Source organism: Parastagonospora nodorum (assembly GCF_000146915.1).
Source record: "Parastagonospora nodorum SN15 chromosome Unknown scaffold_12, whole genome shotgun sequence".
Taxonomy (NCBI): domain Eukaryota; kingdom Fungi; phylum Ascomycota; class Dothideomycetes; order Pleosporales; family Phaeosphaeriaceae; genus Parastagonospora; species Parastagonospora nodorum.
The window spans coordinates 1,124,557-1,138,551 of NW_001884560.1; the positions used below are offsets into that span (position 1 = coordinate 1,124,557).

Genomic DNA, 13,995 nt, shown 5'->3' on the forward strand with positions numbered 1-13,995 from the left:
CGACGGTGAGGGCGGGAGTGAGACAGAGAAAAGGACAGCAGGCTGAGGCTGATGCGTGGGGTCATCAGGAATTGCCTCAGTAGTGTGTAACGTTGGCAGCCGTCGACTCTCGGCCAGCAGGTGCGTTACCACATGCGCGGAAAGCTAAGCGATGCCGGCCGCGCTCTGCCAGAGTGCGTTGCTCATATCATCATCATCATCATCCTCCTCACCATGACTGGGCCGGGCATTGACGCGCCCTCGCACCGCCCGGGGAACATCGACGTCTGGCACAAAGAATTAAATTGGAGCTTACCTCTGCATCATAGCCTGACGCAGCAAGTCGGCCGCGCCGGAGGAGGTGCCGCCGTTGGAATTGGGCATTTTGGGGGATTTCAGGTAGGTGGGCAGACCGCTGTGGCCGACGTTGAGGTTGGAGAGGGTGGGAACGGCCGACTGAGATTTGGTAGATAAATGGCGGGGTCGAATCGTCTTGGTGCTGCTGCTCTCCGATGGCGCGCGATTGAGTCCGGGCCGTTTTGAACGCCCATGGACGGCGGGTGTCGACGAAATGTTGGTGGTGTCCTGGAGGTCGGCGTGAGGGTCCAAAGCGCTGGAAGCAGTCTGAGGCCGCTGGGGAAAGTCGAAGGTCGGGAGCGCTTCTCGCGGGCGTGAAGTCATAATAATCAAACTTGGATGCGCGAACCTGGCTCGCGCTCGAACGACCCGGCGGCTCTAGCCTTGACTCGGCGCAGTCTGTATCGAAATGCGAAAACTCTTCTATCGGGCCCTGCCTGTGCGTGCGTCGTGCGAGAGGCAGCAGCCCGAGTTCTCCCAGGTTTATTATGCGCGCGGCGGTGAACCTTCGAAGAGGTACCCCAGGGCGGGCGGAACGTGGGCAGCGTGTGTCAAGATGATCACTAGATAACTTAGAACGTCGAGGCACAGATATCAGACGCCCTGCGTGATAGCAGCCTGGCCGTGCTGTGCGACCGGATAGGCAATCGCAGCGAGCTTCACGCGACCCCAAGCAGGCACTTGCAATTGCTTTCCTCCAGAGACGCAGATGCAGACATGCAGACATGCAGACATGCTTGTCACGACGAGCCGAATCCTCGACTGCTCGACTGCCGGCTTGTCCTAGTGGAGCCCGTGTCGCCAGCCGATGAGGCGATTGCACGCTGTTGCCCGGCTTTCACCGCCACTGTCGTCTGCTATCACGTCTGTGCTCGGCGAGCAGCTCAACCAGACTTGAATCCCATTCCCTGGGCCAAGACTTGTCACGCACGCTGACGTCTTTCGGCGTCTGTCCCCACCGCTGCTGGTCGTGCAGCGCAGTGTAAAGGATCGGCACATCATCTATTCGGCCGGCAGCACAGAGGTCCCTGGCTTGCAAACAACGACCGCCAATCAGCCGTGGCACTCGCCCGTATCAAGTGGGCAGTCATGTCCTCTCATCAGCCGAAGTGGAATGAAGCCAATTTGCTACTGCAAGCCCTGAGACTGTTGTTTGAGGAAACGCCGCAGGCCCACCAGCTCGTCAACCATCTTCAGGGACTGTTGCATGTGCTGCCGCCGCTGCCCGATATGGCGACATAGATAGCGCCCGCAACCCTGCCGCAACCTGATGGTTGGGACTCCGATAGACACGTGAATCTACACCGGTCTACTTTGGAGCAGCTGATGAGGCCAGGCGTGACTAGAGCATACACCGTACCGACCAAGAGTGTAGCGCATTCCCATGGTCAGGTGTCAGTCTTCATTCACGCCCATTTGTCGGGTACCGACCGCGGCTGGTGAATGAACGAAGCGTGCTACGATGAACGATGGACCATGGTAGTAGGGCCAGCGGGGCGTCGGCAAAACGTCGGCCCGCCAGGCGCGTTCTCTGGTTCTTTGATGATGCTCCAAGCCAGGAACCACGGTGCTGGACAAACCAATACACAGCCCGAACTCCTAAACCGCGCAATCGCTCGCCATGTCTGACCGCGAGTTTGGCGGCAACGACGACTTGTCGCTGCCAAAGGGTATGCAGCGACTCGTTACGAAGCTCGCACGCAGCTAATCGCGTCGCAGCAACCGTACAGAAGATTGTTCAGGACATACTGGCCACCGAGCCGGGCATGACCTTTGCGAAAGACTCGCGCGACCTCCTCATCGAGTGCTGTGTCGAGTTCATTACCCTCATCTCCTCCGAAGCCAACGAAATCGCCGAAAAGGACGCGAAGAAGACCATTGCATGCGAGCATGTCAAGGCAGCGCTGGAGGAACTCGACTTTGGCGATTACGTGCCAGCGGTCCTTGATGTCGCGCAAGATTACAAGAAGCAGCAACAGGTGCGTCCTTTCGCGCAAGGCAGCAAGCCCCCACTAACGCGCCGCAGAACCGCGAGAAGAAGCAAACCAAGATCGAGCAGAGTGGTATGACTGAAGAGGAGCTCATCAAGGCTCAAGAGGAGCTATTCAAGTCGGCGACAAACAAATTCAATGCGGGACCGCAATAATGAGTGTCATATTCACATCAATCCTTGACACAGATGATTCACACGGCGTTGTGGTGTTGGCCATAGTGGTCTCGGGACGGAGTTTGGGATAGACAGAGCCATGGTTGCAATGCACTGGACATGCACGGCGGAAATCCGAGCGTCATAGGATATGACAGGAGCATGAAACGGTGTGACCATACGAAAGATACGTCATTATGCTAGCAGTGAGCACTTCTCTGCATCTATTTGTTTTCGCTCGTGTTGCGTGAAGTTTACCATGAAGTTGCCGCCTAGGACCAAGTTATCTTTAGCGGCGTTTGGCAGCCAGTGACGTCTTGCGCCCAGAAGATGGCCCCGCGAACCCCGGAAATCAGCCGCATTGCACCCACTACCACTACCACTACTGCTGTCGACCACACCTCACAGCTCCACTACGCGCAATAACTTTCTAATCTCACCCTCAATATGTCGGGCCTCGAGAACGCCCTCTTCAACTTAAAGGTGCGTCTCCCGCCTAACGGTGCCCAAGCATCACTAACTCCTAGTAGTTCACGGCAAAGTCGCTGAACAGGCAGGCGCTCAAAGCTGGCAAGGAGGAGCAGGCGGAGAAGACGAAGCTCGAAAAGGTGCACATGCCTGCGGCCATTAAAAGCAGCCATTTGGGCTAACATGGATACAGGCTATGAAGCAAGGCCATGGAGACATCGCCCGGCATATACGCCCAGAACGCTGTCCGCAAAGCAAGAACGAGAAGCTCAAACCTCCTTAAACTATCCTCCCCGCGTTGATGCCGTCGCTGGCCGCGTGCAGACTGCTGTCACCATGCGACAGATTACTGGCAAACATGATGAAGGTCAACCCGAAGTCTGGACGTGGCTATGAAGGTCGATGAGTCCTGAACGGGTACGCATCCCGTCGAGCTTGGCAGAAGCTTTGGACCCTTATACATACATTTCTGACTCTTATACAGATTGCATCCGTCATGGTTGACTTTGAGAAACAGTTCGAGAACGTCGACTCTGCAACCGAGCTCTACCAAGACATCACATCCTCAGCAACCGCTGTCGGCACCCCGCAACGAAGATGTGGATCGCTTGATGGCACAGGCTGCAGACAAGGCCCGGTGTCGATCTACAGCAAGACCTTCAAGAGGCGACCCCTGCAAAGACAAAAGTCGGTCCGACCGAGCAGGAAGAGGAGGCTTTCACCGAGAGGCTGCGTGCGCTCAGAAACTAGGCTGTAGCGACGATTGCATCTATCTGAGCCACGTAGGCATTTTATGGAGTTTTGGCGCTCACTTAAGGGGGCGGTGGTGTTTCCTAGGTGATCATCCGAGTGGTATATTGTCCACACTTCCTCCGGTTTATCTTGCTGCGCTCTTAACAGAGATGGACAGCTCAAAGTTGGCTGAGAATGACTATTAACATCAATACTCAGGACCGAAACTTTATCAAATTCATCTTTTGACAGGGTCAAAGCCAACTACTGCTGCCGGGTGCTGTATTGAAACGCGATTGACCCAGTATAAAGCTATTTACCCGTGGCTATGCCCGAATATCTTTACCCCGGATTCAACAGTCAAACACGAAGTAGACTGCACTTTTGATGATACGGCTTCGAGCTTATCATTTACACTCCGAGGCTTTCAGAAATTTCTGAGAGGCTTGTACTTCAGACTGCTGAAGGCAAAATCTATCGTACACATTTACAGCGCTACCACGCGACAGATTCTCCCTACGAGAGACATGGTGTTCCCGAAGCCTCATTCCTTCGTATCTGCTCCACTGGCTGGACCTTTGGCACAGCGATTATGAAGAGCCTGGGCACTCGTGTGCTCTTCAACGCATGGCAAAGGATATGGTCGATAGCTTACCGAGGCGGAAAAGTGAAAATGACTTCATGATTCTGAGCGACGAGACCCTATTTGGGCAGACCGAGGTTAGCTGAATGTTGTGGTAAGGTCAGCTAAAGAGATGAAACGAGCGACAATATTCACAGTGTCGGGAGAAAACGGTTGATGTTGTGTCCTTCGTCTAGTTAGCCTGTTGATTCCTCGAATACAGAGTCTCTCCATCTTGCGCTGTTTGCTGTTCCTATGATGCATAAGTAGCGTGGTCGTCGCCCAGGCGTACATGACGCTCCTCACCTGACCTCGGCGTGCTAACCCGCAAGACGCCGCTCGGGCTGCCTCCGATCTGCTCTCTTCGCCATCTGATCTCTTTTACAATCTTCTGCACCAATGTTGCATCGCCAATGAAGAGCCACGTACACGGCCGGTATGAAGGAGGACGATGTCGAGCGACATACAGGTGCTACCAGCTTGTCAGAAATGCAAACTACGCAAAGTTAAATGCGATCGGCAGGCACCCAAGTGTACAAGCTGCACTAAAGGGAAAGTCGCGTGTATCATTGTTGATCCAGTGACCGGGGAACAATATGCGCGCGACTATATCAAGCGCTTGGAAGAGCAGGAAGCCGAATTGAAGGCAAAGTTGGGCGAAAGAGCCGGTGAACACGCGAGCGAACGTGGAGAAGCAAGCCAGGGGTCCACAACCACGTCGGAAGCAGCCGAAACATCGCCAGCAGCACCACATTCTGGACCACCCACAGGACCACCGACTGGAGGTACCACTGCTTCTCGCAGCGGCTTTGTTGGTGATGGCAGTGGCCTCGGCTTCCTTCACAGCATTCTGTCCGAGGCGAAATGGCAACGACATCGAACGCGTATATTGCACCAGCTCGCAACCCGTCCGAGCATACAAAAACTTCACCTGACCCCAAATACACTACCGGCGTTGCAGGAAGGAGAGCAGTTACTGGAGAACTACTTCACACGCTTCCATATTCACCACACGTTTCTGCTGCGCCAAGAGGTTCTCAGTATCTTCAGTCGTGTGTACGAGTCGTCAACCGCATGTTCAGACCAAGATCACTTTAGGCTTCTGATGGTGTTTGCCATCAGTGCAACTACACGATATCGCGCAGGCATCAGTAATGAGCATCCATATGGATATTTCATGGCTGCTGAGAACTATCTTGGTAAAATACCTCTCATAAAAGATATCGATGCGATACAAAACCTCCTACTGGTAGCCAGATTCGGCATGTATCACCACATAGGCACTTCTTTGTGGGAAATTTCCCAACTTTGTATGCGACAATGTATAGAGTGGCAGCTACAAATGAGGCCGAGCCAGGCCCTGGATCCTCTCACTGAACAGCATCGTCGGCGCATTTTTTGGGAGTGCTACGTGCTTGATCGCTACAGCTCTGGTATTCTGGGCAGACCTTTCGCTATCGCGGAGTCTGACATCGATGTGCCACTTCCGTTCGACGCAAACGACGAATACATCATCAGCGCTGGCATGTGCAGTCTCGACTCGATACCACCGAGTATGGCGAAACCTACTGAAGTGTCTGTGTTTATCTTCTGTATCCACCTGAGGCACATCAGCTCTCGCGTTCATTCCACATTCTATACTGGTAGAAGCTCAGCAGCACCTGGTGCCGCGAGTGGTACGATCTTGCCGGAGTTTAAATCTGTTGGTCACGTCTATTCCGCTTTTGCGCAATATCGGAAAGAGCTGAGAGACTGGCGGTCAACAGCACCGATCTTCCCATCACCACGTTCCCTATACGAGCGAGCCGAATGGCACGACTTTCTGCTTGAGAAGGACTTGCTCCTGCTAGCAAGAGGCGCGATGCACAATATACCTTCCAGACCGTATGCTGGCGCTGCTGTCAAAGAGATACTCATTGCTTGCTACGTATCGGCCAGTCGCATCATTGAACTCTACGCAGACCTGATGGACAAGCGAGCCATAACATGGACACGCAGCTATTTCCAAGTCATCTTCACAGCGGGTTTAACTGTGACTTTTTGTGTACGTCTCGCGGACACAGAGATCCACCAACGCGATCCTGTCAAGACGCTTGACGTATGCAGTGGCATATTATCGTTCTTCAAGGATAAAATGCCCGATGCGGGGTCTGCGGCTGTAGTGTTCGATGTTCTGAAGGACGAATGCCTCAAAGACAAGTCACACCCAATGAACCCTACGACTGCTGCTGCAGTCCCCATGAATGCTAGTACGGCACATACGAACCAGCTTCCCTCCGACGCCAGCTCTCATGAAGTTCACCAAGCTTACAACGCGGCATTTGAGGCATTGTCGCATGACAACAATGAACTGAATCTCAACATGGATCATTTCAATATGAACTATGCATTGGATTCCCAAGAGCTCAGCCTCGACCTCACTGATGACCTCATGATGCAACTAGAGGCAGGGCTTGGCGAGTATGCATGGGGATCAATACCGACGGACGGTAACTTTTGGGATCAAATGCCATTCAATTATTGAGTTGCTCTTATATACTCGGCCAATCTGTCGACCGCAGCCGTTGCTGTCTCCATCTGCGTCTGTGCAGTAGCAGCGCCAATATGCGGTGTGCTCACTACGCGTCCTGTGTCCCAGAGTCCACCGTATCGCTCTTGTGTAGGCGGCTCTTGTTCGTGGCAGTCCAGTCCAGCGCCAAATATCAACCCTTCATTCAAGGCGCGTTCCAAGTCAGCTTCGTTGACGATACCACCCCGCGCAGCGTTGATTATGATTGCATTACTCTTCATTTGTGACAACTGTTGGTACCCAATGAGGTTACGTGTCTGAGGAAGTAGTGGGATGTGGAGCGTGAACACGTCAGATACTTCCAGGACCTGATCCAGCGTCTTAGCGCGGGTGTGTGGTATGTCTGCCCATGCATCTGCGGGCAGTAGAGGGTCGTATGCAACAATGTCACATCCCAGTCCTCCTTGGAATATCCTGGCGACCCTTTGGCCAATGTTTCCCATACCGACAATGCCAACAGTCTTGCCGCTTATGATCAGACCTGAGCACTTCTCTTTCGGTACCAGCTTGCCGTGGCTCTGCTGCGCCGTGATGTGCCCTACTTGCCGTGCTACGGACATTGTGAGTGTTAAGACGGTTTCGGCGACGGCTTGCGCATTGACGCCCGGAGTGGTGAAGATCTTGATATCCCGTTCACTGCATGCTGTGGCGTCGATCTTGTCAATGCCTACATCATTGTTAGAGACATAGGTCTTATAAGGAGATTATAGCCGTGGATTACATACCAACGCCTTGTTTCCCAAGCGCCTTGAGCCTTGGACTTGACTGCACATCATCCGCTGTCAGGTATGAGCCTCGAATCAGTAGGTATTCAGCCTTCTCCCGCCATTGAGCGTGACGGCTGTCACCGGGAAGGACCGCATCGAATAGTGACTGTGCATGCTTCTCTGCATCAGGATGGAATCTGTCCAAGAGGTATACAGTAGGCTTGGTTGTCTTTCCCAAAGGTGCCGACTCGACAGATGAATCGATACGGCCTGGCGCCATAGTTTATCAATACAACAATGTAGGATCAGTATGAGAGTAAACCGAATATGTGAAGACTAAAGATGAGCGCGACACAGCTGTATGTTCGAACGTCAGCGGGTTCTCTTGCAGATATAAACTGAGCATGTCGGCATGTGACCGATGCATAGCGCTTGTGCTGAGGGCCCGACTGCATTACCGCATGTCGCACCCTGAATTTAATCCCGACCACTAGGCTTGTGGAGTGTCCGTGGCACCTTGTGAATCCGCGGCGATGTGCATCGGAGGCGTCCGAAAGCTGCCAAGCAGCACTCGGCCACTTCGGACATGAACTAAATACCCCACACATTCGCTTATCGCATAGCGTCTCAGCATATCCGAAAGGCTATTCTACCCGGGTAGAGCTCCTCAAGGTATGTACGATAGTTTAGAGCTTGAAGGATTCGAGCACGCGGAGGACTGCAGCGGTAATTCCGGTTTCTCGCTATGCTGAAATCGTCTTGGATGGTCTCAGGACTATCCAGGTGCGCTTTCAGGGTAGCACTACAGTTCTTAAATGCTGTGCATGATGGAGAGCGGCCAGGGTGTTTGCCTAACCAGTAGCCTGAAGATATGCACAGTATTGCTGGGTTTCGACTTTTTTTATTTTTTTAGAAAGGCCCTGTCCATAGCTTCAGGCTATGAAAAAGCTTCGTATATGTCCCGCCGTATTTAGCATTCTGTTGCAGTACAAATTGGGCCTTCGTTCAATACAACATTCAAAAGCGCGGTGAGGTGGGTCTCTATTCAAGACCTCGGCTCTGTCATCATCAGATTTTGAAGAGGCATAGATATGTTGACCTCTGAATATCCAATGAGAGCGCGAAGGCGATCCGAGGATGCTGGTGAAAAGAGTTGACTGGTCGTAGATATCGCAAGATACTCTGAAAGGATATCTCTCAAGCACTGAACCGATGGATATCGTACTGAGAGCATTGTAAGAATGTTTATAGCTTGTGCTACACTTTTCTGGCGCGTAAGGACGCTATTGTCAACATGTAAGGGCAGCTGCAGTATCAAAATGCCAGCTGCAAAGACATCGAGGGCGTCAAACGTTGATGGTGCGCCGCGCTGGTCGAGAAGGTGACGTTCGAAGAGATTGAGGTAGTCGATGATATCTGGCTCGGCTCCACACAGCATCGTGCCCCAATTTTCATTTGCCCTGGCAGATGGCATCTTGATGAGTTCAATAAGGCCACGCATAATTAGCTGGCTCTGTTGGAGAGTCCGTAAGTTTTCCTGCAAAGGAGTCGAAGGTGGACAAATCGTCTCATACCAATGGCGGAGATTGATGTAGTGAATCCAAGCGTCTGTCTCAGGCTGCTGTCGTATGGTTCGAAGTAGCTGAGCATGCTCAACTGCACAACGGAGCTTCCCTTGAATATTTGAATCCGTCCTTGTCGGTACGCTCACTGTAATGTCATCGTCGCTGAGACAAACTGGCCTATCGAGACTGGTGCTAAGATACGTGTCCACCAAATATAAAGTCCAGAAAACCCTGTAGCACTTTTGTTTCTCTTCGTCATCCGCATTAGGATCGGAAACTCGGCTGGTATGCATACCAGCTGCAATACAGCGCGTCATAGTCAGGCCAAGCAGATGCCATGTTGATCCTCCGAAAGCCGTGTAGAACGAGTAGATTGTTAGCGCGGTCAAGCACTTTACAATCGTGGAATCGTTCTCATGGTCAAATACTTGCGGTATAAGATCCACCGCCTTTAGGGCATATTCTGTTGCAAATATTTCTTTGTAGACATAAGCTCGAGATTGCAGAAGCCCTATAGCGAGCGCAATGTAGGCCATGAAAGTCGTTCCGGGTGATTCATTCGCCCCACTAGCCAAGGTATCGCCTTCGTGCTCCTGGATGACGACGCCGAGGATCTCCTTTAGATCAAGACTTGTTAGAAACGGAAAAGAATATTGTGCGGTTTCGATGGTCTCAGTAAGGAAGGTGGTATCATGAACTGTCGATTGAACACCATGCACCTTGCGAAAGTCGGCAAGCGGACCAGAGCGCAGTGTGTTAGTCTCCGAAGAAGTGGATGGGTTAGCTCCTGAGACACCGATTGCAGCGTACAGCAGAGTCAAAATCGAGAGACCTTTTATCGGCAACGGCTGGCGATCTGTACGTTCCGCCATAGCAGCAAGTGAGAGATAGGATGCTTCTTGCATGGTATCATGTAGGTCATTCTGCGAATCACCCAAGATCTCAAGGGTTGCGGAAGCCGAATGAGGTTGGGGAGCACCATCATGGCCTGCTGTACGCGTGTGTAGCTGGCTCGATGGCGTGGCGTATTGAACATCTTCGCCTTGGACTTGTGCTTGCAGCCCTTGAATCCTATGCTTCAGCGCTTCAATGTAGCTTAGGCTGCACGAGCCGGGCGATTCGGCTGTATAACCGAGTCGTCTTTGCGTGCACGTCGCTGAAGCTGCACTGCATTGTGAGCAAGGGAACTCGCGCGAGCACTAGAAAAAGCCGTGAGCCCAAATGGTGTTGTTGCATGAAACAGGGTTATAGACCTTTTGCTTCCTTCTCCAACATCGCTCGCAAGCTTGTACCATAAGCCCTGCCATGTGCGTATAATGATCCAGCCATATTACAATGGCCACTAATGAAAGTGCAAGCACGCGAGGAACGGTGGACGTTGCCGAGGTTTGCGGCCGTGCGCAGCCTACGCTTTGTAATGAATCGAGGCTGGGGTAAAATGGCAGTCACGAGGTCCTTGAAAATGTTTGAGCGAGCCGACAGTGCTCGTGTAGCATTAAAATGGCTTAATGGGGCCGAGAGGCAGTTATTGCTGAATCGATGGCGGGAAGAACGTGGAATGTGCTTAGTCATGAATTAGTAGCTTCGCACGAAAACCTTGACGCGGCGGTTCATCGTACAAAACAACACAACTCGTCTTCATGATCGACTTCATGATACCAGAATGGCAAACCAGCTTTTCATGGACAAACACTCCATCCGCTTTCTAGCGTCTACTTCCGCGCTAGTCGACTTGAATCAACAAAGACTGAGCAACAATGACCTGCTAGTAGTGCTTATCATTCTTTACAGGTCACAAGTACAACTTCAAAAGTGGTGATTTGGGTAGCGTTTCCAGCAAGCTCGCTAACACGCGACTGAGTCAAAAAATGGCACTCTCGGGACGTCGGACTCCTCGACACGAGTCGCACTGCAGTATTCCAAGGTTCCCGGGTGACCACCGATGGAATTTCCCCGCATCGGACAGAGGCGCCGGGCTCGCCACTGCACGCTCCCCGGCCGAGTACTGCACACCAAGATATTCGAATCATGGGGTGATTTCCTGGGGTCTGGGGAATGAGGACGGGGGAAGATGAATTTCGCGGTGTATGCCAAGTATGCTGAAGTAGATAGTCGACCGCCTCGTACGCTTGGCTGCGGAGACAGGTGGTATTGCTGACCTTGGGGCATACACCGCCGAGCTGAAATGAACAACCTATAAAACGAACACCAGATCCAGATCTAAGAGTGCAGGTCGAGCACGATCGACTACGCTACAAATTTCGTTACAGTTTGCTCTGCCTCTGCTTCGAACACCATGGCGCACGACTCCACCCCAAAGCAGAGCGTGGAGATCATCAAAATCGAGAATGCTGACCCGGTCACTGATGCAAGCTATCTTCAGAGGTATCCCTTGCTTGCGGATAAGACTGAGGAAGAGATCAAGGCCTTGAACAAGGCTGTTCTGAAGAAGCTGGATTGGAAGTTTCTACCATGCATCACAGCGATGCTGCTCATGAAGTATGCTCGAGTCTTACGTTGCGGAATCACACGATGCTGACCTCACCTAGCTATCTTGATCGAATCAATGTTTCCAACGCTCGCCTTGCTGGTATGCAGGAAGACCTCCACATGACAGATGTCGAGTGGAGTGCCGGTATTTCACTCTTTTATGTCGGATATATCATCAGCCAGGTGCCCGGAAACGTGATAATCAGCAAGAGCTCGCCTCGCGTAATCATGCCTTGTATTATGCTTGCCTGGTCTGCTGTAACTATCGCTATGCCTGCCGCCAAGTCGCCATGGGCATTCATGCTCTGCCGTTTCCTCGTTGGAGTCACCGAAGGCCCATTTCTCCCCGTCGTTGCACTGATGACATCGTCCTGGTACACTAAAGAAGAGTCTCCTCTTCGCATGGGTATTTGGCATGCTGGAAACATTATTAGTAACGTCTTTTCGGGCCTTCTCTCCGCAGCAATTCTTACCAACATGGATAACATCGCCGGACTGCATGCTTGGCAATGGTTCTTGCTTCTTGAGGGCATCGTTTCGATACTCGTTGCGATCACTGGATTCTGGTAAGACTCTTCATGCTGGAGAACTCTGAGAGACATATGCTGACTCTTTATCTTCAGGCTACTTCCGAACTTCCCCGATAACACTGGCACATACTTCTTCACTGAGGAAGAACAACAAATGTCGCAATACCGTGCACTTGTCTCTGCTGGAGGCAAGAGTGAAGATGACGAAGGAGATATGTGGGGAGGCGTCATGCTAGCGATTCGAGACCCCTTCACATGGTTCTTCGCTGGAATGCACTTTGCGCTCATCATTGCGCAGAGTTTCAAAGACTTCTTCCCCTCTATCGTTGGTACACTGGGCTTCGGCAAGGTCGAAACTTATCTTGTACAAGCTCCACCATACGTCATCGCCTACGTCGTCACGCTCCTTGTGTCTTGGTCCTCAGGCAGGAGATTGGAGCATTGCTGGCATATCATCGGCTCAATCTCCATGACTCTGATCGGCGCTGTCATTATGATCTCGACCCTGAACGTAGGTGCTCGTTACTTCTCGCTTATCCTGCTTTGTTCAGGACCTTTCGTTGGCCTCAACATCCAGCTCTCGTGGGAGACTACTGTTGTGCCACGGCCACGTACAAAGCGTGCAGCACTGATCGCGATCGCAAACTGTGTATCGAGTATCTCGCATTGGTTCTCGCCATACTTCTTCCTCCGCAGTCAAGAGCCACGTTACCAGATGGGTGGTGGCATCATCATCGTAGGCTGCGGGCTCACGATACTATTCTGCCTACTAGCCAAGATGTGGTCTATTCGAAAGAATAAGGCTATCGAGCTCGAGGAAGAGAGGACTGGAGAGGTTACTACATGGCGCTACGCCACCTGAATGTCTGCACTAGAGGCTTCGCTGCGAATACGTTGCCCGTGGTTTTGCATCACTGAAAGGCAATTCGAGCATAGCGCAACACTTGCTGATACTTTCACGAGCCATGTGAGTTCTGTAGTTGTATATACACCGAAACGACATATTTATTATTCGTGCAATTCGTGCAAAGTCTTATTCACAGTAGCGTGCCTAGTGTGATCACCATCCAAGAGCAGTCCGGTGAAGCTGTATAACTTCAGCCTTTTTAGCACTCTATAACGTGCTGATGACCTATCGTGATGACTTATCGAGTGTGTTCAGGCTCGGATATAGATAGTAATGCTCCTATGATAGCACTACGAACCCTGGACACAGCGCGCACGAAGTATGCCAGCACATAGGAGGGCTTTGAGGGGTCATCTTCATTCTGACCGCACAAGATCATAGAATGAGTTGATTACGAAGGTGATTAGTCGATGAGTCGACACTCCCTATGTCTCTTCTTAATCCGTAGCTAGCTATCTTCTGATATCTAGTGATGGGACATATATTTCGCAAACGGTGATATGCATGCTGGATGTAGAGTGCAGTTGATGATCTGCGCCTGTAGTTTTGTGGCTGCAGAATAGTGATCGATCTACAACGCTGTTGGCAAAATCCAATGCGCTGCGCACTTCTACGAAGAGTTTCCACATTGTTGAGATGCTGAGTCTGGCGAGGAGAAATGTGGGGAAGACACTCCGTCACCATGAGCTAGCTTTCGTCGGCGAATTCGCGAGCATGGCTGATGTCAACATGCATTCCCGCAGCAGCCCACCGAGTGGGGTCAACCGAACCTCTGCTGAGCTTTGTGATACCTGAACCTGGTGTTGGCATATCCGTGGTTTGGCATGTGATGAGGCAAAGCCAAATTGTCCCTGGCATCTCGAAACATCGAGATAAGATCTTGTACATTGGAAACAAGACAATCCTACCTTGAGTAACCCCTA

General features: G+C 51.8%; 6 protein-coding genes across 6 annotated transcripts; 4 read left to right on the forward strand and 2 right to left on the reverse strand.

Annotated features, from left to right (window-relative positions):
- Positions 1–1,957: 1,957 nt before the first annotated feature.
- SNOG_08419 (hypothetical protein) lies at positions 1,958–2,704 on the forward strand (the record flags this gene model as incomplete). The annotated part of the gene is made up of 3 exons (XM_001798680.1): positions 1,958–2,006; positions 2,056–2,315; positions 2,363–2,704. The coding sequence occupies 3 exons, from the start codon at positions 1,958–1,960 to the stop codon at positions 2,480–2,482; spliced, it is 429 nt and encodes a 142-aa protein (XP_001798732.1). The 3' UTR covers positions 2,483–2,704.
- A 185-nt stretch (positions 2,705–2,889) lies between these two features.
- SNOG_08421 (hypothetical protein) lies at positions 2,890–3,946 on the forward strand. The gene is made up of 4 exons (XM_001798681.1): positions 2,890–2,965; positions 3,013–3,090; positions 3,144–3,367; positions 3,435–3,946. The coding sequence occupies exons 1-3, from the start codon at positions 2,930–2,932 to the stop codon at positions 3,231–3,233; spliced, it is 204 nt and encodes a 67-aa protein (XP_001798733.1). The 5' UTR covers positions 2,890–2,929; the 3' UTR covers positions 3,234–3,367; positions 3,435–3,946.
- Positions 3,947–5,646: 1,700 nt separating this feature from the next.
- On the forward strand, positions 5,647–6,828 carry SNOG_08422 (hypothetical protein; the record flags this gene model as incomplete). The annotated part of the gene is made up of 2 exons (XM_001798682.1): positions 5,647–5,857; positions 5,963–6,828. 2 exons carry the CDS (start codon positions 5,647–5,649, stop codon positions 6,826–6,828), a joined length of 1,077 nt encoding a protein of 358 aa, XP_001798734.1.
- A 7-nt stretch (positions 6,829–6,835) lies between these two features.
- SNOG_08423 (hypothetical protein) lies at positions 6,836–7,860 on the reverse strand (the record flags this gene model as incomplete). Its single annotated transcript, XM_001798683.1, has 3 exons — positions 6,836–6,871; positions 6,924–7,540; positions 7,599–7,860. The coding sequence occupies 3 exons, from the start codon at positions 7,858–7,860 to the stop codon at positions 6,836–6,838; spliced, it is 915 nt and encodes a 304-aa protein (XP_001798735.1).
- A 765-nt stretch (positions 7,861–8,625) lies between these two features.
- On the reverse strand, positions 8,626–10,474 carry SNOG_08424 (hypothetical protein; the record flags this gene model as incomplete). Its single annotated transcript, XM_001798684.1, has 2 exons — positions 8,626–10,268; positions 10,399–10,474. The coding sequence occupies 2 exons, from the start codon at positions 10,472–10,474 to the stop codon at positions 8,626–8,628; spliced, it is 1,719 nt and encodes a 572-aa protein (XP_001798736.1).
- Positions 10,475–11,441: 967 nt separating this feature from the next.
- On the forward strand, positions 11,442–13,027 carry SNOG_08425 (hypothetical protein; the record flags this gene model as incomplete). The annotated part of the gene is made up of 3 exons (XM_001798685.1): positions 11,442–11,644; positions 11,695–12,201; positions 12,259–13,027. The coding sequence occupies 3 exons, from the start codon at positions 11,442–11,444 to the stop codon at positions 13,025–13,027; spliced, it is 1,479 nt and encodes a 492-aa protein (XP_001798737.1).
- Between the last annotated feature and the right edge of the window lie 968 nt (positions 13,028–13,995).